This window comes from Manis javanica, chromosome 11, assembly GCF_040802235.1.
Source record: "Manis javanica isolate MJ-LG chromosome 11, MJ_LKY, whole genome shotgun sequence".
Classification (NCBI taxonomy): domain Eukaryota; kingdom Metazoa; phylum Chordata; class Mammalia; order Pholidota; family Manidae; genus Manis; species Manis javanica.
Window position 1 is genome coordinate 118758560 of NC_133166.1, and position 23277 is coordinate 118781836.

At 52.8% G+C, this 23277-nt stretch overlaps 1 protein-coding gene and 1 long non-coding RNA gene across 5 annotated transcripts; one reads left to right on the top strand and one right to left on the bottom strand.

The window, feature by feature from the left end:
- Positions 1-1179: 1179 nt before the first annotated feature.
- Positions 1180-9176, bottom strand: SAXO4 (stabilizer of axonemal microtubules 4). Of its 4 annotated transcripts, none has more exons than XM_036995656.2 (14): positions 9052-9176; positions 8441-8577; positions 7866-7983; positions 7405-7558; positions 6373-6501; positions 5827-5890; positions 5285-5397; positions 4744-4803; positions 4452-4538; positions 4048-4158; positions 3870-3964; positions 2070-2234; positions 1482-1564; positions 1180-1283 (listed from the first exon to the last, which is right to left on the bottom strand). In XM_036995656.2, exons 1-13 carry the CDS (start codon positions 9159-9161, stop codon positions 1495-1497), a joined length of 1413 nt encoding a protein of 470 aa, XP_036851551.2. In that variant the 5' UTR covers positions 9162-9176; the 3' UTR covers positions 1180-1283; positions 1482-1494. The 4 variants fall into 4 exon arrangements, with proteins under 4 accessions (XP_036851551.2, XP_073071858.1, XP_073071857.1 ...); XM_017652539.3 differs by having other exon boundaries at positions 1189-1305; XM_073215757.1 differs by lacking the exon at positions 6373-6501.
- Positions 9177-9229: 53 nt separating this feature from the next.
- LOC140844318 (uncharacterized) lies at positions 9230-17757 on the top strand. The gene is made up of 3 exons (XR_012122475.1): positions 9230-9444; positions 10364-10426; positions 17493-17757. It is a non-coding gene; the product is annotated as an uncharacterized lncRNA (long non-coding RNA).
- The last annotated feature ends 5520 nt before the right edge of the window (positions 17758-23277 follow it).

A 23277-nucleotide genomic window follows, 5' to 3' on the forward strand; every position in this document is an offset into this window, starting at 1 on the left:
GGCGCAGATGGCAAGTCTCTGGTTTGGTGACTCACTCCTAATGCTGGGGACCACGGACCCGCAGGCCTCACCCACAGCCTGTAGGGCTGTCGCTGGGTCCTGAGTCTGGCTGGGTTTGCAGCCGAGAGACTCCGTGTCCCCTACTCCCTCCTCCAGTGCTGAAGCCAGCTGGAGCCACCCACATACCACATGGAGCCCCAGCCAGGCCGAGGACGGCCCCCAGGCTGCTGCTCAAGACTGTGGGGTGCAGCCAGGACCCAGGGCAGCAGAGCTGCTCCCTGGACACCCACTAAGGGGCAGGGGGTCGGTGGGGGATAGAGGAGCAGCCGATGGGCCCCTGAGTCTGCCCCTCTGCCGTCTGAGGCTGCTGCTGCCTGTCTGTCCTGTGTGACGTCCAGCAGCTCGTACACCCTTCCTGGGTCCAGGTTCCTCATTTATGAAATAAGGGGCTGGTGCTAGCAGGGCCGCAGCATAGAACTGCACACACACACACCCCGTGGAGGTGAGAGAAGGCACTGAGAGGCAGCGCGCGTGCAGGCTGCGGGCTCTGGGGTCAGGCTGCGGCACCCGGAAGGAACGCTGCCTCTTTCTTCCCGCAAAGTTTGGTCTGCAGGACCTGTGCTCGCAGTGGGGGTCTGCCTACGGGGTGTCTGGTTTCAGTTGTCACAGAAGGGCTGCCCTGAGGCTCCAGCCTTGTTGACTAGCCCCCGCCCCTCCCGGTGCTGGTGTCCAGGCATCTGCCCACTGTGGACCCTCCTCAACACGTGTCTAGAGAAATCTCTGGGACTCCTGCTGCCCCGCGGTCCTGCCCTCTCCTTTAACCCTCCCGGTGCAGGCTCCATGGGGGCCCCGGAAGTCCTGCTCTGAACCCCCCCGCCCACATTATAGACCTGACTACGGGCCTCTCTACCCGCCTCCCTCCCGCCCCTGCCCCCTCCCCGTCCCACCTGCCCGGCTCTCCCGCCACCCCCACACTCACTGAGCGCTCAGCACAGGAGCACAGGCCGAAGAGTCCTCGCGACAGGAGAGGAGAGGGAGTCTCCAGCGGCGGGGTGCCCTTCCAGAGTGTCACCCAGAGTCCAACCCCCTCCCTGATTCCCGATCTGGCCCCATTCCCCCACCCCTGCACCCCGCTCACCCTCACCGGTCCTTTTCCCAGCACCCCAACAGTCACAGCGCTCTGCTTCACTCCTCTTTATTTCATTAGGCAAGTAGCCAGGGGAGTCCCAGTGGGGATGCGGTGGGACGGGGGAGAGTTGCCAGCTCCTGTCCTGTTGGAAGACCTGTGGGGGCAGCAAAGGAGGCCTGGGGGGCTATGGGATCATTCTGTGTACCTGCCCCACTCCCTGAGAGGTCCCTGCTCTCCCACCCTCTACTAAGGAGCTGGGGTCTCCAAGCAGGGCTTGCTGCACCCAAGGGTGGGTATGTGGGGCTGGCCCACAACAGAGGCCAGCCCACCACGGGGAGCCCCAGCCTCTTACCCAGGCCTCAGGCTCAGCTAGGCATGGTGAAGCGGCTGCTGTGAGGTGTGGCTCCGTAGAAGGGGTCTGCTGAGAGCGGCGTTCTGCATTGGGGATGGGGTACAGATGAGGGAGGGGTAGGATGGGGAGGCTGCCCCTCTTCTGCCTGCCCCTCCCTGTGGGGGCCAGCCCTCAGCCAGGGTGGCCAAGTCACAGACATCTTTGCCTGCCAACTCTGAGCCATCATGGGTATAAGTGTAATTTCTGAGGAATTGAATTAGCAGAAAGGAGTCAGAGTAAGGCAGAGCCACAGTCTGCTCAGCTTAGTCCCCACCCTACACGCAGCCCACAGGGAGCAGGTGTGGGGCTGCGGGCCCCTGGGAAGGTTTGCCAAATCCCAGGGCACCCGCAGTGGGGTGGCGTGGGGGGCAGCTGTTCAGAGGGAGGGCAAAGAGGCGTGGGGGAGGAGGAGCCCACGTGGGCAGGAGAAGCAATGAACAGGCCAGAGAGAGGAGACAGGCCGCTCAGGCAGATGGAGGAGGAGAGGCCTGGGGAAAGGTCTAGATGCAGCCGAGATGAGGCTGGGGAGAAGGGACAGAGGCCAGCTACCTTCCCCCGTGGGGGTGCAAGCGCCGCAGGCTCTCCGTGGGGTTGGGGGAGGCTTCCATGCATGTGACTGGCTGGTTGAGGGTGTAGCCCCTGAGCTTCTGGGGCTGGACACCATGTCGAGTCCAGCCTTCACGGTCTAGCCCCCTGGGGATGTTCTCGAAGTACCTGCAGCACAGGAGGCCTTGGTGGGCAGCCGGCCTCTGCCCTCCTCCGCAGCCCCTCCGCCTTCTCCAGCCTGAGCCTGGGCTCCAGCGGAGCACAAATGGCCTCAGGTTCCTGCAGCCTCTGGCCCTGGGGCATGCTGTCCCCTCTGACAGGCACTCCCTAAGGCCCTATCCACTTGGGGCACCTTCCCTTGGCTCTGCCCTGATGTCGAGGTGGCACTTTGGAGTGTCAAGGACTGTTTAAGTGATGCCTCCCTCCCTGGCCTATGAACTTCTCAGGGGCTGAGGGGGATGGTTGGGGCGGGGACCCCCACCTCATCCATTTCTCTCTAGGCATTCAACTTTTCTTACACTTGCCAATATTTCCTGAGCACTGGGCCAGGTTTTAAGGTGCCAAGATGGGTAAGATGGGGGCCCCACCCTTGAGCTTACAAAATAAGGGTGCAGAGAGAGAGAATGAGAAAAATCAGAGAGTATAAGCCCTGGTGGCTCTGGGCGCACCAGGGAGGAGCAGGTGCCTGACACCTGGCGTGAGCTCAGGAAACACCTACAGGCAGGTGAGGAAAGGGTCCAGCAGAGATGGCTGGGGCTGAGGGGCTGCTGCAGCCACAGGAGGGGGCATTGCCTGGCAACAGGCAGGGACACAGCTGTCCCCCAACTCCCCCAAGGAGGCTCTGTGCCTCCCCTCCCCCTCCGTGGGAAACTGAAACAGACACAGGGGTCCTGCACCACCTCTTCCCTCTGAGCCTCGGGGTCCCCATCCAAAAGAGGGGGAGTTAGCCCTAAGCAAGAGGGGGCATCTTAGGAGACTGAAGAGTTGGGGGGTAGTGTGGACATGGATGACACATGCTGACAAATAGATGGCAGATGCCCTGAGGGAGGATTTCGTCCCAGGAATGATACCTCCTTGTCCCACCCCTGCAACACAGTCCCCAGTCCTGGCCCTGGGGGACCCCCATGGCTCTAGGGCCACTTCCTCCTGGAGGCCTTTCCTGATGACCAGGACACTCACTCCTTGCCCAGGACTTACACAGAGCTTACCTTCTGAAGGAGAATGGAGCCCACCTCCTTGGACTAGATTGTCTTAACAGATGCTGTAGCTCCACCTAGACCCCCCTGAACCCCCTTATTCCCTAGCCCACCAACCTGGCCACCAGTGACCTGCACTGCATCTGTGTAGGAAGGCTGCCCTTGGGGTGTTGGAGCCTGCTTTGCCTAAGGAAGCAGGTAACTGGGATTTAATACCGCCCCTGGGCACAGCCCTTAACCAATGACTGAAGGGTGTGAGGGTATGAATACCCCAGCTCTCTCAGCCCTTGGCAGGGATAATTCTGAATTGTGTGTTTGCAGCATTCCAGAGTCTCCCCGCAGGATATGTGTCCTAATAACACATCCACAATAACACAGCCCATAATGGCTGCCTTTCCTCCCCCATCCCACTTCTCACTCCTCCATATCCCCCAGTAAAGGGCTTGCACGCAAATCCTTCACTCAGGGTCTGCTTCTGGGAGAAGGCATGTTAAATCAGTGCTAGTTTTTTCCCCATGAGGCTGTGCACTCACTACTTGTCCCAATCTCAGTCTCCCTATGGGTCCAGCTTCATAACCCTGGATATGGGCAGGGAAGGGGCGCTCACCCTTGGTTGTAGGTGGTCAAGTAGTGATTATCCTTGTCGGGGTCATAGGGGCTCGGGACATAGCTAGGGTTGTTAAGGCTGAACCCTGTGGGCTCCTGCACAAGAGGGATAGAGGGGACCTGTCAGGTGAGGAGGGGGTGGGGACTTGGGGGTGGGCGCTGGGCGCCCCAGACCTCACCTTGTTCCCCACAGTCTCCCGGCCAAGCGGGGCAACATCTGTCGGCTGCGCTCTCTGCGGGGGCCGGAATTGCCAGCGGCTCATGCTGCTGGGTTCTGGGCTCATACTGACCTGTGGGGGACAGAGCCACCAGGAGGCAGCCAGGACAGAGGGAGCCGCACATGCAGCTCCAACCTGCCCCTGGGTATGGGCAGGGAAGGGGGCTCCAGTCCTTCCCCTGCAGGCAGGCTGACTTCACTGTTCCAAACATGCCCCTTCCCCCCCAGCCCCGAAGCCTCTACCTGTCAGTGTAGGAAGGCCAAACGTCCCAGTTCTGCCCATTCCTCAGGGCCGGGGTCTGATGCTGCCTCATCCAGGAAACCCCCCTACCTCCTCCCCTCTGAGTGCTGCCCAAGGCCACTCACTCTGGGGTTCAGAGTCCTGTCATTGGTGCGGCTGAAGGCCGTCTCGCGCTCGGAGCCCCTGGCCAGCGCTGGCAGGAATTCATCTCCCTAAGGAGCAAGGCACCAGAGCCTGGGCCTTCCAGGACCTTCCAGCACACCATTCTAACCACCCCCAGGAGGACCCCAGCTTGGGCACACAGACGCCCCTTGACCCAAGGCACCGCAGCCTGGGTCTTCCAGCGCGTCATCCTGACCACTCCCAGGGGGACCCCAGCCCAGGCACACAGACGTCCCTTGACCCAGCTCAGCTTACATGCGGGTGGGTCATGGGGAGAAAGTCGGCCTTGGTGACACTCCGGCTGGGGAGGAGAGGCTAGAAAGAGGCCAGCGGGGGAGCATCAGCCTGCAGAGGCAGCTGCCCCCTTGTCCTGAGAACAGATGGTGTGATGACAGGACAGGAGAGAATGTGGGGAGGAAGGAACGGAGGGCAGCACAGCCCTGGGTTCTGACTGCGCTCTGAGGGACACTGGTTCTGCCCCTTCTCCTCTTTGGACCTCAGTCTTCTCATCCACAAACTGGGTGAATTGAACCAAAGGAGCAGTTTTCACCCAAGTCCCTTCATCTGTGTTTGAACAAAGGCTTCTGCAGCTCAGATTTTTAAAAAAAGATAGAAACCCCCAGATGAGATGTCAGTGTAGGAAGGCCAAACGTCCCAATTCTGCCCATTCCTCAGGGCCGGGGTCTGATGCTGCCTCATCCAGGAAACCCCCCTACCTCCTCCCCTCTGAGTGCTGCCCAAGGCCACTCACTCTGGGGTTCACCCTGAGATTCTCATGGGGCTCAGCCTGACTAACCGGGTTCCCAGGGAGGGCCTGGGAGGGTGGCTGGAAGACATTCGGGTTCTTGCTAGATTCTTCTGTGAAGCCGGTCTCCTCCTTGGCACCAATCGATCTCTTCTGCAGGAGATCTGCCAAAGATAGCCTCCTGTGCTGCCCCTGCCACCAGCCGCCACCCCCCCAGGGCCTGCAGAGGCTCAGAAGAGTCCCAGCAGGGGTGGGTGGAGGGAGCTGCTCCCAGGATCTGGAAGCCTGAGCCTCCGGGATCCCGGGCATTGGGACTCCGGAGTGCAGGGCAGAGCGGAGCAGAGGGGGGGCCCGCAGGGACAGAAGCGCCTCAGCAGGCTCAGCGGCCCTCCTGAGCAAGCATTTGTCCTCTGGGGCTCGGCAGGCCCATGGGCTGAGTTCAGCCCAACTCCCCAAGCTGCCTGCATGCCCTCCTTTCTTTCATTGGTGCCTTCTTAGTCCTGTGCCAGCTCCAGGTGCCCCAGTGTCTCTCCTAGGGGTGGGGGATAGGGAGGTGTGGTGGGAGGGAGGCATGAGCTCTGAGATATGCCTACCTGGCTGGTTTGAAGGCTCCTTGAGGTATTTGGAGTTATACTCAGAAGTCATGAAGCGCGGGCCCTGGAACACAGAGGGTGGAGCGATGGGGGACCCAGGCAGCCCAGGGCCTGGAGGTGCTCCACGTACACCCCGTTCTGAGGAGCAGGGCCGGGCAGCAGATCCCATGGCAATGACAGCTAAGTCCCATTCCATACTGGACTCCTGCTAATGACCAGAGGGCTTCCAGAGTCCCCGGGCCCAGCGCAGGAGGGGCCCAAAGAAAGGAAGAGGATGAGGGGTGAAAACAGGGACTCCCTTCACTCTGCTTCCTGGGGCTCAGGGCGTCGGCATGGGGTGGAGCTCAGCAGATTGTGCTAAGACATGAATAAGAAAGCCCAGGGTGACCACTTTATGCCATTTTGGAAATGCCAAATGTCCACTCCTCTGCTCTCCCTGGTTCTCCTTGGTGCCCTGAGCCCACGGCCAGTCAGTGCTTTGGGTGAGTCAGTGCAGCACCTCTCAAGGAGCCCAGCTCACGGCCCTCTGGGGGGCTGCCTACTCACGTGTCGGGCGTTCTCCCACTCCACTGAGCCCTTGCCCTGCTGCTGGTGGAGCGGTGGCCTGTCCTTGGGTTCCAGCCCTGTGATGGCCTGGGGCCCATAGTCCTGGGTGTCAAAATGGACCTTCCTGACCTGGGAGGAGGGAATGGCTGATCACCCCTCCAGGTGAGGCGCTGGCAGTCACATTGTGACGCAGATTCTGCCCTTGACCCTCACAACGTCTGCACAGCAGGGGTCCCTTTACAGTGCTGTCATGCCCCTCCTCTGCTCAGAGCCCCGGGATTCCCATCCTGACTGCAGCCCACAGGACCGCAGCTCCTCCCTCGGCTCCAGCCACCTGCCTCTCGCTGCCCTCCTCCCAGAGACCTCCCGCCTCAGGCCCCTGCGCTTGCTGTCTGCATGACCGGGCACACACTTCCCTCACACCGTTGTGTTTGGAGGAGCACACCCCCCTCAAGGCTTGGTCTAAGGTCTCTTTTCTGGCCCTCCTTCATTTCTGCTTCACCCCCGCCCTTCCTTGTGCTTTTGCCCCAGCACGATCACCTTCAAATATAGAAGAGATGTTCAGAACATACTGGTTGAGCGAATGAATGAATGCATGAATGAATGAATGAATGCTTTAGCATTCATTCTGCTGCTGCTGCTGCTAAGGATGGTGGTCATGAAGATGATGGAAGTGAGACAATGGCAACAGTGAATGTGATGACGGCAGAGTGGGTGGTCTGGGCTTGGCGACGTGGATAGGACAGATGATGGACATCATGGGGCTGGGATGGGATGGGACTGGGGCCAGAGATGGGGATGGTGGAGACGGCAGTAGCGACAGGAGGGGGAGGTGACGGTGGGAATGAGGACAAACGTGGCAAAGCGAGTGGCGCCAGCCAATGGTGGCTCCTCCATGCTCAGTCTTCTCAGCCTTGGCCGGTTCTTGGCAGTGCAGTCCCACCCTGCTGGAGGGCTCCCGCCCTCTCCTCCCCTCAGCCTCCCTCCACCTCAGCCTAGCCACCGCCTGCCTGCCTGGCCCTGGCCCGGCACCTCCTTGGTGGCAGTTGCTGCACTGGGCTTTTCCCGACAGTAGCCTGAGCTGGTCTGGTGTATGTTCCAGGGCAACGGATATTTGCCATCAGGCACCTCCAGGGGGCGGTAACTCTGACTGGTCACAGTCTGGAAACTGTGATGGACTTGTTCCCTGCGGATAGGGCAGAAGCAGGAGTTATTACCACCAAGACCACCTGCCTTTGTCCCTTGGAGGCAGCAATACCTGTCTCCAGAAATTTCCCACCTCCCTCAAACCTCCCACAGGTGCCTCAAGAGTCCATCTGCCTTTGGGCCCCAGACTGGGCACCATGCCCTGAGTCCCCCCAGACCCTAGACCCAGGCCAAGCAAGGCTCAGAGTCCCCATGCACAGAGCCTGGGGTTGGCCTGACGAGTAACAATGGCCCTGAGAGCAAAGGCCCAGCAGGGCAGGGGTGAGAAGGGCTTGCTCAGAGCATACCCCGTGGCTGGGCTCTCCAGGGCATCAAGATTGGCTCGGTAGGAAACCACGGGCCGGTAATTTGATCTGTAGCCCGTGCCTTGGTGACTGCCCACGCGGGGCTGGAAGTCCTTCCGACCTGCCAGAGGAGAAGCAGGTCAGCAGATGGGCGGGCGAGCCGTGAGCTGGGCTTCCCAGGCAGGGCCAGCACTCCACCCATCCCCTCTGCCCCGAGGGGCCCAAGGGTCCCTGTGATGGAGGAGGCACAGAGCCAGGGCAGGAACAAGGGGAGGATAGGAGCCGGGAAAGCCTGGCCCTTTGGGATGGTGGCAGCAGGAAATGGAGTCAGTGGGGTGGACACAAGGTCAGTGTGGCAGGATCGCAGGATAGATTTCTGGGAGGGAAAGCAGGGCAAGGCCTGCCTGACAATACAGGTGTGCACACCATCCTTGGGGGTCTCAGGGAACAAATCAGTTCAGTGTGCTGGTGTCTCTCTGAATATGTGATAGGCCAGAGGAGCTGCTCCTCTCCCATCGGGAGGGTAACCCACTCCTGCCCTGTGTTGGGGGGTGGCTCCTGCACAAAGGTGCCCTCACCGTAGGCTGTGCAGTAGCTGGTAGCATAGAAATTCAGAGGGTCCGTGCAGCCCCCTGAACTCATCTTCACATAAGGGGAGACAACCCCCAGCGGGAGCTTCCCCATTATAATGCTGTGGGGCAGGGCCCCGGGGGGCCTAGGAAGGAAGTGCAAGGAGCCCATTGGTCCAGCAGCTCAAGGGCCCTGAGCCTGCCCTAGGCCCACGCTGCAGAGACCACAGGGGTGATCGGACCCCACCCAGCCAGCCCCTTTCCCCCAACCCCCACCCCCGCCTGTCCCTCTCCACCATTGTCAGCACTTATGGGCACAAGTGCCCATTTCCCTTCCCCACACCTTATTATTACCTCCCCATTTTATAGCCAGGAAGCAGGTTCCAAGTGATGAAGGATTAGCTCATAATAGGTGGATTCAGACCCAGGGTACCTGACTTCTCAGCCTCCTATGTTAACCCCCGTACGTCCTCCTCTGGGGACTGAACAGCCAGACAACCTCCCTCCCAGGAATTCTTGACTCCCCAAGTCTCTCTCTCAGCTCTCTCAGCCTTGTACCCCACCCTGCTAGAAGTTCTTTGGCTCTTTGCCAGCCCAGCTGCAGCTGGCCCCACCCTCACCTGCCCTCCGCAGTGGCTCTGAGGTCGGGCAAGAGGCTGAAGGAGGCAGGAGCTGCTCCAGAGAAGCCTGGGCCCTCTGGGAGGTGGCCAGGCCAGGAGAAACAGTGCATTGCCTAGCAACCAATGCCTAGCAACGGCATGCCCACGCTTCTGAAGCCTTTCTAGGGCCAGAGCTCTCTGAGGGGCTGACCTGGCTGGGAGTCAGGGCCAGCCACTGCCCAGGCCAGGTCCTGCCTCCTCCACTCTGGCCTCCCTCAACAAGGCTGGGCAGAGCTGCTGGCTGAGTCACATGCAATGAAAGCTAATCCCAACGATCACTCCCCTTTATTGAGTACCCACTTATACCAGACACTTTACATCCTTTATCTCCAACCCTCTGGGTAGCTCCTCCAGGTAGCTATTATTATCCCTCTTTTCTGGGGGAAAATGAGGCTTAGATGAGCAAAGTGTCTTGACAGGCTGGAAATCTTACAAGCAGAAAATAGCAGAGTTGAGAGTCAAACGTGGGTGGGTCCAGATCCCATTCTTAAACCTCTCGGTGGTCTTTACTGGGCTCTGCTAGAGCCAAATCTGTGTCAAGCTCTTTCACATACAGCACCTTGTACAATCCCCCAAACCACACAGGGGACGGGGTGCTGTTATGACAGGGCCAAAAAACCACAGCACTTAAGAGTGTGGTTCAAATCTGACCTGTCACCTTTGATGTGGGACCTGGCCTCTTAATGCCCCATTTCCTCATTTTCACAGAGAGCTGCTGGCAGACTTATTGAGAGCACAAATATGGCACCTGGAAGATAGCTGATGCTCAGTTTTTAAAAGCTGCTGCTCTTAGCCTATTTTGCAGATGCAAAAGGTGAGGCCCAGGGACAAACTGCCCAGGCCTCACACTGGTGGGAGTGTGAGAGTGAGCCAGTTCCACAGTGCCTGCTTCTTCTGCGACAGCCCATTTACCTCCCCTTGGCTTTAAGGCTTGTATGTTTAATAACTGGATCTCTGGGGAAGGGGTGGGTGGGTGTAGGGGAGCCCTGATATGTAACATTTGTTGATTTCTGTGATGTAAATACTCCCATCCCAGCTGCTTTCAAACTACCAAGGCAATGTCACGGATCAGGGACTTGGGAAGACATGGTCAGTAGTTCACCGCTATCTAGAATTGGCATCATACAGATCCACTAGACAGAAGTAGCCACAAAAGCACAATGACAGGAAAACGTAGTGGTAGGAAGAGGAGATGAGGACTTTAAGTACTTATTACTCTTGCTTTTAATATAATGTGTTAAATTGTAAGTTTATGTCATTTAATTTTTAACAGTGGCTCAGATGAATAATCAGCTTGCAGATTTCCTGAGGTTTCACCTCCAGCTCTCACGAGCAGGTAGGAGCAGGCTCCAGTACATCCTGGCTCTTAGGGGAGGGTGAGGTTAGGGGAGGAAGGGGAGGCCGGGGGAAAGGGGGCAGTCCTCACCCAGGAGATGCCCTTGCTGTACTCAGCCTGAGATGCCTGGGCCTGCCAGGGAGGGAGCTTGTGACCATGCCTGCCTCCCACAGAGAGGCCTGGGACTCAGAGATGACAAGGGCCAAATGGAGGTGTGGCAGGTCCCCACCCTCCCGAGTAATGACTCTGTTCAGGCATTTCAGGGATCAGAAGCTGCAAGGTAAGAAGTGAATGCACACAGCCCGGTCCTGCCTTCCAGCAAGGAGCTCCCAGTCTAGGGTCAGAGGCCACATAAGCTCCACCCATGAAACCCGAGATCAGGAGAGACTGCTAGAGGTGGGAGCTCCCCCAGGGCAGAGGGAAGGAGTGACCCCCCTTCAAAGTGTACACAGAAAAGTGGTTACAAGTGTTCTTCATGTAACTGTAGATTAATGATACCAAAATAAAATAAAATAAAATAAAATAAATAAATAAATAAAAAGAAAAGTGGTTACAAGCAAGAGCTCAAACTCTGAAGCCAGATGGCATAGGCCTGACTCTGCCACCTTAAACTATAAGATGTGGTGCATATAACCTGTGGCTCAGTTTCCTTTCTGGAAAATGGGGGTAATAGTGGGACCTATCTAGAGGGTTGTGGCACACATAAAGCTCTTAGCACAGTATCTGGTACACTTAGATGGGTGGATAAAGTGAAGGTTCCTATGGCCAGGATTCTCACCTGGCCCTGGTTGGCTAGCTCACTACACACGTGTGGGCAATATGTTGTTATTGACTCCATATAAAGAGCCCTGCCCAGTGCTCTGGGTGACATGGTGGCATGGTGGCATGGCTGCAGGGTTATACGGCTGCAGGAGAGCAGAGGCTGGAGTGGTGGCAGCGCCAAGGACAGAGACTGAGATAGCTGCGGGGGCAGAGAGGCCCAGAGGCAGAGACGGGCTTGCTGCACGCAGACTTGCTCTGAGTGGTTGGGATTCTAGTGATTGACCTGCCACCGCGGGAATAAAGTTGGGTATAAACCCTTTCATCCCAAGAACGTTCCACTGTCATTTTTTTGGTCTCAATGAATCCATAGTGAATTTGTCCAGGGCTGAAACCCATTGACAGGACAGATGGTTAAGAGTCATCCAAGAGTTAGGGAAAGGCCTAGACAAAGAGTTGGACCCAAAGGTTATAAACAGGAATTCCACATGGCCCTGCCCTCAGGTAGCCCACAGTCTATGGGGATCTCAGACACAGCCAGTGTGGTGATGCTAAAGAAAGCTCAATTTGGAAGCCTGAGAGCTTGAGCTCCAAACCTGCTGCTGCCCCTTGGCTAGCTGTGGGCCTCTGGGCTTCACCTCTCTGTGCCTCTTTCTGCACCTGCATGCCTACCTTGCAGGGTTGCTGGGGGATTTGAAATACCCTGTCCACAGTGTCCAGCAGGTGGTAGGCCTGCACTACATAGAGAGGAGGGAGGGCACAACATGTGGAAAGCCCAGGAATGTCAAAGGTGGGCACTTCCTGGCACACGGGGAGCTGTGATGCGTCCCAGGTGGCTGGAACACTGTGTGTAGTGGAGGGGTCAGCTGGCAGAGGCTGTGGCCAGGGTTTCCTCTTAGCAGCTGGTGGGGTGCAGAAGGGGTAGTAAAAGTTTGAAATTGTCTGGTAGCGCTGTGAGGGAAGCTCTAGAGCGGCTGGAGATAGCCTATGGGAAGCAGTGGGAGGCAGCTGCTCCCTGTCTGACCGATTGGTCATTAGGTCCCGCAGCTGTGCGAGTCCGGTGTCCTGTGTTGTGTTTTGTTTTTTGCTGTGGGGCGACACCCAGCGGCTCGCACTTGGAACTGCAGAAGATGCAGCAGGTGCTACCCTCATAAGGCTGGGGTTGCCTGGACGGCCCCACGACAGACTACCCAGCCTCACCCACCATTCTGTTCCCCAGAGCAGGAGGGGCCAGCCCTGTCAAGAAGTGGCCCAGGAGAGCAAGGGCCTGGAGCCCACGGGGACCAGGAACCTAGGGGCTGCTCACTTGGGCTGGTCCCAGTGGTCACCAAGTAGCTGTGTGACTTTTGGACCTCCCACCTCTGAGCCTGGGCAACAGACTGAACAACCCTTTCAGACTTTAAGTGGGAAGTCTTGGGCCCACTTCATCCCGCCTTCCATAACCATTCCTTTTTCTGAAGCACTTCGTCTGTGCCAGTGCAGAACTAGGAGTCATCTCTTTACTTTCCACTCCAGCTTCGAGCCCGGAACTATTGCTATTTTCCCCATGGTACATACAAGGAAATGGCCTAAGGCCCACAGGCAGGAAGGGGTGGAATCAGCTTTGACTCCAGAATCCACACCGAGCCCAACTGGAACACGATGGCAAATTCATTTTGAAGTGCTGGGATTGCAGCAGTGGGCTCTAACACCCCTTGAACTTGGTGATTGTCCAAAAGGATGGACTGCCCTGGTCAGATGGGTGACCTGGTTCTCCTTTATAGGCCTGCCTGGTGCTGAGCAGTAAGATCCAGTCTTGTTTCCCCCCTCTGAGAGGGCAGGGCTAGAGATACACCAGCAGCTGCATGGAAGGTTGAGGCTCAGGAACTTGCAAGAAGACATTTTGGGGCCCTGGCCCATGGAACTCATTAGCTGGCACCAGTGGGGGCAGGCCCTGACAGGCATCTAAGGCCAGTGTACACCACCCTTTGACTGCTGAGTCCTGAACAGGGACAGGCATCTACACTCTGTGCACTGGGCTATGTGAGCTCGGGTCCCCAACAATGAATTAAGAAGGGTAGATGTGTGTGACTGAGCATGTGTCTTTTAGCTTCAGTTGACATGTCTTCATGGCTCCAGACCCAGATTCTTCTGAGCCCACCTGACAAACCTCATCCAGGCCCGGTGCCCCCCACTGTATGGTCAATCACCTGGATTTCAGCTGCTCTGAGTGACCCTCTGGGATGGAACGATTTGAAGCTGGGACATGGCATAAAGGGAGTCTTAGCAGGGAGTGCTGATTAAGGCAACACCAAGCCCACGGGGCCCTCTTATCCATGGAATGGGGGGTACAGGGTGGCCTGGATTTGCATACCACCCAGGGTGGGGGGACTGTCCTGATGAAGGGCTCAGGGCTCTAAGGATGGCCAGGTAACTGAGCTGGGGGCAGTGGACCCAGAGGCTGCTGGGTCTGAACAGCCTGACTAATTAGAGTCAGAGGCAGGGTGGCCTGTGTTCAGATCCTGGCTCCGTGGAAGGCAGTGTCCCCAGGCCTCACTTTCCTCCCTGTAACAGCAAGATGCCAGCTGCTCTCTGGGCTGGTGTGAGAATGAAGGGAGCACAGGGAGACAGGAGCAGTGTGGTGCCTGCACGATGGGTGCGGTGAGGGGTGGGAGGTGGTGACTGTGGGTGTAAAGAGTGGGTCCAGGGAGAGAGTCAGCCGACAGGCCAGGATGACTTCAGGATCCACTATCGACTTTGCCCATTCCTAGCTTCTCTGAACTGTGACTTGGGCCTCTAGGAAGGACCACTGGCTTAGTGAGGCTGGGGAGCTGCCCGGGACCAGGCTCCTAAGACTCCCCCCTTTACAAAGTGCTCTGGAGGCTCAGCACAGTGTGCTATCTCCACCAGGAGCTGAAGTAACCGGAGTCTAATGGCCTAAATCCAATCTCTTCTGTCTTTGTCTTTCCTAAAAGGAAATGATTCCCTGCGGGCCTGAGCACACTCTCTCCACCGCCCACCATGCCAGCATAACTTCTTGGAGTTCATTTCCCCCCTGGGCAGGCATTTTCTGGAAGAACTGTCATGCTTACTTAATGGCTGTTCTTTTTCTGCCTGTTCAGTGCTTCCATACCTCCTCTGCCTGAACTGGTTGATCTCACACAAGGTTTAAAAATTCATGACTCCCAGGGAAGATGAAATGAGATGGAGCAGAGAATAGGAGCCAACCCAATCCGAGTCCTCCAATGGGATGGACATATTCTCAGCAGTGATCAGCAAGACACCCAGGACAGGGGTCAAGAGGTAGGGCATTCTGGGTGCATAGAGATCTAGGTTTGAGTCTCTAGTCCTGTCTTTATGAGGGCTGGGCTCTTCCTTAACTTCTCGAAGCCTGTTTCCTTAGCTGTATGATGAGGTCAGGGTAGAACTCATATAGTTAGGCTGAGGAGTCTTAAAAGATAGTATTTAAGTGTTTGGCATGCAGTTTGGCACAGAGACAACACTCAGTAAGTGTTCGTGATTATTTGACATTTCCCAGCCTCCCCTGCAGTTAGGTAAGGGTCTTGCAGCCAGTTCTGGCCAACGTGCTGTGTGAGGAATTGAGGGGCACCGCTCCCAGTCTGAGGCAGTTAGGAGTGGCTATGAGTTGTCCACTCTCTGTGGGCAGAAGAACCAAAGGATGCAAGCAGCCTGGATCACCGAGTCACCACATGGAGGTCAGGTACCCTGCAGAGCTGCCTCTCGCTCAACAGATGGGGATGTGAAAGAGAGAGAAACCCCGCCGCTTCAAGGCCCTGAGGTCTAGTATTTTGTTATTGCAGCATAAGTCAATAACTGAAGATGTGAAGACTTTTTGGGAAAGAAATTTAAATGCGATTCTGTGTATTAGTTAGGGTTCTCCAGAGAAACGGAACCAAGGGGATGTATGTGCATGTGTATATATCTATGTGCACGTGTGGAGAGAGAGAGGAGACTGCAATTATGGAGGCAGGAAAGTCCTGAACGCTGCAGGCTGAGTGGGTGAGCTGGACACCCAGGTTTAGCTCTAGCCCACATGTGAGGGCCTGAGGGCCCGGACAGCTGATGATACAGGTCCCATCGAAGAGCCAGTGTTTCCTTTTGAATCTGACATCGGGGAAAGAGCCCAAGTCCCAGTTCAAAGTCAGTCGGGCAGGAAGCATTCTCTCTTATCTGGGGGAGCATCAGTATTTTGTTTTATTCAGGGGCTCAACTGATTGGATGAGACCCACCTATATTAGGGAGGGCAATCTGCTTTACTCAGTCTACTAATTTAATCTCATTCCAAAATACCTTCATGGCAACACCCGGAGTGATGTTTGCCCAAATATCCAGGCACCTGGTGGCCCAGTCAAGTTGACACATAAAATGAACCACCAAATTCTGGCAGTTGGGAAGCAGACAGGTGAGAGACCTACTGAGATTTTGAAAGAATAGTAATGCCAAAGAAACCATGACCCGGGTCTTTAAAAACTTGTAGCTCAACTGAAAATAGCTGAAGACTTAAATGTAAGACACAAGACCACAGAACTCCTAGAAGAAAACACAGTGGGAAAGAGCCTTGACATGGATCTTGGCAATGATTTTGTGGATACAACACCAAAGGCACAAAGAACAAAGACAAAAATAACTAAGTGAGGCTGAACCAAACCAAAGATCTTCTGCAGAGCGAAGGAAACCAGCAACACAATGGAAAGGCAACATATGGAGTGGGAGAAAATATTTGCAAATCATATCCTGGAGAAGGGGTTAATATCCCAAATACATAAGGAATTCACGCAACTCAATAGCAAAAAGACAACCCAATTTAAAAATGGGCAAAGGACCTGAATAAACATTTTCCCAAAGAAGATGTACAAACGGCCAGTGCGTGAAAGGATGCTCAACATCACGAATCATCAGGGACATGCAAATCAAAACCACAGTGAGGTATCACTTCTCACCTCTTAGCATGTCTCTTATTACCAAAAAGACAAGAGATAACAAGTGCTGGCGATGATGTGGAGAAAAGGGAACCTTGTACACTACCGGTGGGAATGTAAATTGGTACAGTCACTATGGAAACAATAGGAGGTTCCTCAAAAATATAAAAAATAGCACTACCAGATGATCCAGCAGTCCCACTTCTGGGTACATAACGTCCAAAGGAAACAAAAACACTATCTTTAAGAAATACCTGCACTTCCATGGTCATGCATTGCAACACCAAAACATGGAAACAACCCAAGTGTTTATATATATAAACATACAAATTTTAAAAAGACAAATACTGTGTGATCTCACTTATATGTGGGATTTACAGAAAACTCACAGAAACAGATAGACTGGCAGTAGCCAGGGATGGGGGAATGGAGGGTGGGACACGGGCAAAGGTGGTCCAGTGGTACAAACTTCAGTCATAAGATGAATAAGTCATGGGAATCTACAGGATGGTAAGTAAACAATACTGTACTATACACTCAAAAGTTACTAATGGAGTAAATCTTAAAAGTTCTCACCACACCCACCCACACAAAAGGCAGCTATGTGAGATGATGGATGTGTTAACTAACCTTACTGTGGTCATCATTTTGCAATATATCATACAGCAAATCATCATGTCGTATACCTTAAATTTACACAGTGTTATATGCCAATTATATCGCAATAAAGCTGGGGAAAAAAGCAGAGCAAAAAATATTTTAATTTAAAAATTAAAATATAAAAAAAGAAGCCTGTGACTATTTGAGACTTGAAACTTCCTTGGGCAAGAAGTGGGCTGAGAAATCCCCACAATGCTCAAGGAGGGCAGAGCCCACAGCCCCTGCTTCAGATGCGAGCAAGGAGAGTCCTGGGAAAGGAGGAGCCTCCAGTGGCCGGGCCTGTGCCCCGGGGAGCAGGTGCGGGGAGCACCTTGCAGGAGAGCAGCGTGGTGATCTCCCCCGGCCAGATAGGAGTCTGCACCCTGTGTGCCCGGCAGGCTTCCAGGCCAGTGACTGCCAGCGCCTCCCTTCCTCCCTGCCCCAAGGGTATCTTTGCTGCGGTTATTCTGCCCCAAGCATGTGGGGAGAGTGATAACTTGTCTTTTAAATTCATGCATATCCGGATCAAAAGGGGCCACAACAGACCTGATAGGGACCCCAGGGCACCCCATGAGACCCTGGGCTGGAGCAGGGGCTGCGCACCCCGTTGGGTTTCCTCTCATGGAAAGGCTGTTTCTGTGTATCGTGTGTAGGAAGAAGAGTAAATCAAATGCGCTATTTGGAGATCAGAGGAGCGGACTGTGATAGAGACTTCTAGCTCAGCCACGTCTCATTCTGTTCTCCTTCAGGTACCTGGAAGAAGGACCCTTTCCAGGCTCCTTGCAGCTCGCAGGGCTACCTGACTGGCTGCGGCCCACGTGCTATGAGAAGGGACATGTGCTGCTTCTGGGCTGAGAGTGAATGTGAGTCCTCCCACTCTCTCAACCTCTTCGGTGGCAACCGTGGAGACCACACACTGAGCTGGCAGAGCCTGGCTGCCTGGGTCACCACGCGAAGGAGCTGTGCTGAAGGGCTGCCCAGTTCACACTGGACTTGGCCCAAGTGAGAAATAAAGTTTGCTATGTTACGCCACTGCAATCTGGGAGCTAATTTATTAGCAATAGTCTAGCCTGACCTGTTAAGTACACCTTTCTGTTAGACATATAGTGGCTGTATCACACATAGGAGGGGGAGGAAACATCTAGAAAGTGTGGTAAGTTTGGGATGTTAAGGGAACCTCATAAAACACTCAAAACATTTTCCATTAACTTGCCAGGTCTCAGGAACAACTTCCACTGGCAAAACACTTGAGTGGTCTTAGATCCAGCAGAAAAGCTCCCCAAAGAGCCTCTACCTTCTTTTATTCCATCAGTCAGTCACTCACTCATTAAGCACCTAAATGAGCACCAACTATATGCCAGGCACTATGCTAAAGGGAGATAGGATAGAGTGTAACATGGTTCCTCTCCCCAGGGAACTTGCAGCAGGGGAGATTACACATGAACAGTCCCTCTGCGCTGCCCCAGGGCTATAAGAGTAGCAATAAAAGCAGGGGTTTTGGAGATGGACCTGCCCGGCTTCCAATCCCAATCGATCCTATATAATATGCTTGCTTAGCACAGTGCCTGACACGTGGCAAGTACCACACACACACACTCATGCACTTCACCCAGATCCGGCTGACTCCAAAGCCTGCAAGCTTAACTGTGATGCAATGCTGCCTCTCCTAAGGCCAAGTCACTCCTCTATGTGCTTTACATATACATGTGCCAAAAGTATTATCCTCATTTCATGGATGTGAAGATGCTCGTATAAGGTCAAACGGTGCATTAGCAAAGGAGCCAGGTCTTAAGCTAGGATGGTCTCATCCCTACCCATGAAGCTCCACTTCAGATAGACCGGATCATGCCATTTCCTCCTTTAAAACCTCCAATTGGTTCCCAGTGCCTAATCCATAGAGGCCCAGGACAGTGCCTGCACACAGTAAAGATCCAAAAATTATTACCGTGGTGAGAATCAACACTGCTCACTCCCTACCTCTGACTCCAGCATCTGGAACTGCACTTCCTGGTTCCCTCTGGGGCCATGTGATCAGTTCTGGCCAATGAGTCATGAGCAGTAGTGAAGGGTGTCACGCCCAGGATGAGCATTTGATTATTACTGTGCAACCCTCCAGAGCTCTCGCTTCCTTCCTGCTATGGACTAAATTGTGCCCCCACAAATTCCGATGCTGAAGCCCACTCCCCTACCCCCCATATGACTATATAGGAGACCAGGTCTTTAAGGAGGTGCCTGAGGTTAAACGAGGTCAGAAGGGTGGAGCCCTGATCTAACAGAACTGGTGTCCTTACAGAAGAGGAAGAGACCGGAGCTCATTCCCTCTTGGCCACGTGAGCACAGTGAGAAGGTGGCCACCTGCAAGCTAAGAGCAGAGTCCTCTCTAGAAACTGGGCTTGCCAGAACCTTGACTTTGGACTTCCCAGCCGCCAGAACTGTGAGAAAATAAAGTTCCATTGTTTAAGCCTCACAGAGAAGCCTAAGGCATGGCTGTCACCATGGCCTGCAGCTTTTCGGACGGGGCTGCTCTGCTGGTGTGAGCCCGCGAGGTGGGACCACACGTCATGCTGAGCCCACCAGCAGTCCTCAGTGACATGCACACAATGTGAACAAGGAATAGACTTGTGCTGTTTCGAGCCACTGAGATCTGGGGCTGACTGTTACCACAGCATAACTTAGTCCATCCTAAATTTTAAGCTGTGGGGAAGTTGCGGTTCTTATGACCAGGATCCTCACTGAACTTAAACCACCTAATGATGTAACTGGCCTGTTGCTAGGCTACTGCTTACACACCCGTAGGCAATAAGCTACTATTGCGCTATATAGAGAGCTTGGCCGCTCTGGGCGGAGGCAGAGACGTTAGTGCTCGACCTACCGCCGGAGAACAAGCCTGGTAATAAACCCTTTCGCCCCAAGAACGTTCTACTGTCATTTCTTTGGTCACGCTGAATCCATAGCGAACTTTACCGGGGCTGAAACCCATTGGCAAGACATAAGCATTGTAATTTTTTAACATCATTGTGTTATCTTTTTTCAGAATTAAGTGCAGAAGTTTTAGTATAACAGAAAACCTGCCCTTGGGCCCTCCGAATCTCGTCTCTAACCCTTCCCTGGCAGGTGCCCCCTCCTCCAGCCGCAGCGGTCCAACCGTTTCCAGAGTCCCCAGACCTGCTGGCACTCTCCCCTCCTCGCTTCTGCCCATGCGGTTCCCTCTGCCTGGAATGCCTTTTCCCTGACACCGTGCTCTTTCGAAAGCACACATCTGAATAAATCACTTCTCTGCTTATATCTCTCTGACAGGTCTTGGAGGAAATGCCTCGAGGAGATCATTCTCAAGCTGAATTAGAGGGTTTTGTTTTTACAGATGGAGGCCATTTTATTAAGTGGTAACCCGCGTGTTACAACTAGAGAGTGAGGCAGAGAGCGCGGGGCTGTTTTGTGGTACAGGCAGGGAGTACAGAGGGTGGGAGAGGGAGAGATCCGTGGCCTCGAGGAAGAGGTGACTGGGAGGACGCAGGTAGCAGGCGCCAAAGAGCAGGGGGTGCTCCCCAAGGGGGCTCACTTCCTGACGTTTTAGGAAGAATGTAGACCAATGGGTTTCTAACAATTTTTATGCTTAAATGACTGAGCGATGAGAACAGTAAATATAAGAAGCACACCGAAGACCTTTTCTTCTGAGAAGACAATAGAGGGGGTCAGGAGGGCTGGTGAGGAGCCGGGCTGCCTGGCTTCATGTCCCATCTCCCAGACTCACCAGCTGAGTGACCTCGGGCAAGTGGCAAGACTTTTCAGCACCCCAGGTAAAATGGGATGATCACAGTGCCTCTACCTTTCTTTATGAGAAATAAGTGAACTAAATTAGAAGTGTGCCTCATACAATAAGCATATCTCACTATTCTTAGTCTCAGGATAAAGCTAAAAGCAGCACTGGCTGTCTTCCTGACAATGACCAGGACACGGACCACGTGATCACGTGAACCTCTTGCCACGTGGTCAACGGACAGTGCAGGCCGCAGAGATCACTGGTGTGGGTTTTAAAGCACCGAATTTACATACACATCACCACAACAAACATTACTCTTGGACGCTGACAACCATTTTTTATGTGACAAACTGACAAACAATTGTCTCAGAGAAAGCAGTCAAAATCTTTTGCTTCTGCCACCTACATACATATGGCTGTTGGCATTCTCCAAGCTGGTTATTATCACAGTTTAAAAAGAGAATTGCTTTTTGATGGAGAACTTCATCTTCATTTAAAATATAAATGATACTAAACCAAGTGATCTCTTGTGACAGACTAGTCCTAACCAGCTCCATTATTCTCAGTGAGGACCTTACTTTTAAATATGAATTTTTGACATGCAACTAGACTACTTTTATTTGCACTTAATTTTCATTTCAACATTTTATTTAAAAATTTTTAAATTTAATAATGTTGTTTTGCTTGTCTTCACAGTTACATATGTGATTTTGGACAGAGATGCCAATGTAATCCAATGGGAAAAATAGTCTTTCTAATAAATGATATTGGAATACCTGGGTATTTATATGGAAAAAAAAACACCTCACACCTTACCTCCTACCATACCTAAAAATTCATTCGAGATGTAAGACACTTTCATGACTTAGGGATAAGTAAAGGCTTCTTAGGTCACAGAAATCAATAACCATTTTTAAAAAGCTAGCCAGTTGGACTTCATCAAAATTTAAAACTTTGGCTCTTCAAGACACTGTTAAGAAAATGAATAGACAAACCACAGATTGGGTACAATTATAAAAATATTTGCAAACATATATCTGGCAAAGGACTGGTGTGCAGGATATATAAAGACTCCTACAATTCAATAATAAAATGACAACAGCCAAATTTGAAAATGGTCAAAAGACTTGACAGATGCTCCCCAAAGGAAGATACATGAAGGGACAATAAGCATATGAAAAAATAGTCCACATCATTAATCATCAGGGAATGCAAATCAAACCACAGTGAGGAACTAGTACATACCCACCAGAACGGCTAAAACCACAAGGACTGACACCACCAAATGCTGACAAGATCATGGAGCAACTGGATTTGTCATACATTGTTGATGGGAGTATAAAATGGTACGTCTACTTTGGGAAAATTTCTGGCAGTTGTTGCTTTTAAACTAGACATATACCTACCTATGACCCCACAGTTCCACTTCTAGGTATTTACCAAGAGAAATAAAAAAAATTGTTCACAAAAACACTTGTTTGTAATGTCTTAATTCATAATAGTCCATGCTGGAAACAGTTCAGGTGTCCATTAATAGAAGATTGAACAGAAGAGTCATTTAATGGAATACATATGACTCAAGAAAAAATAGGGACAAATACGATGTGGGCAATGACATAGATGAATCTCAAAAATATTATGTGGAGTGGAAAGCAGGCACACACAAAAGGATATTTACCGTATGATTCCATTTACATGAAATTCTAGAATGGACAAAACTAATCTCTGGTGGAAAAGAATCAGAGATGTGGTTGCCTGGGAGAGTGGGGAGGTATGTCATGAGGACTGACTGGGAAGAGCATAAGTGAACCTTCTAGGGTGATTGTAATTTCTGTGTCTTGATAGGACTTTGGTATAAGCATTTGTCAAAACTCAGAAAATGAACACTTTAGTCTTGTACATTTCATTGTATGTAAATTTGAGTGAAATTTAAAAACTTAAATGTCCAAGTCTAGTTAATGATATGCATTCTGAAGTATTTAGAAGTGTTCTGATGTCTGTAATTTTCTTTGAAATGCATTGGAAAGTGGATTTGTGGGTGGAGAGGGAGGTGGAAAGATGGACAGATATGCAATGAATCAAGTAGAAAGTTAATGACAGAATCTAAGTGGATGTGCAGGTGTTCACTGTAAAACTCTTACAACATTGGTGTTATGTTTGAAATGTTTTATAATAAAAAATATATAAAATACATTTTAGGTACTTGTTTTTATAGTTACCTTTTTAATTTTGGCAAGTGACACTATTGAGATGATTTTTCCATTTACAGTTGATATAAAGTTTTCTTTTAAAATTAATTCAGTTAATAAACAAAAAAGGAACTCAAGAAAGATAGTAAATAAATATTCATAGAGAGGGCACACAGATACAGCAAAGCGCACGATGGCACTGAGTGAACAGGCCAAGTCTAGGACAAGTGGGGTGTTGGGAAGGACACAAGTTCTAGGGGAACCTGGATTTAAATCTTGGCTTGCTGCTCCCTAGCTGTGTGACCATGGGCAAGCCTCCGTGGGTTTGGCTTTCCTCGTGTAGAAATGGGACACTGCAATCTCCTGTCGTGAGCATGAACTAGAAGCCCAAGAAAGTAGCTTGGTAGGGCACAGGAAGTGTGACCTCCCTCCCTAAGTACGAGAAAAGCAGAAGGCATTGCTAGCTGGGAAAACAGTTTGAAGGATACAACTGGGCAGCATATATGGGTGTGTTGGAGAGAAGAGGTGGGGAGAGAGTCTAGGAAGGTCCACCAGACTGAATGGGGAGTAAGACAGCAGCGAGAG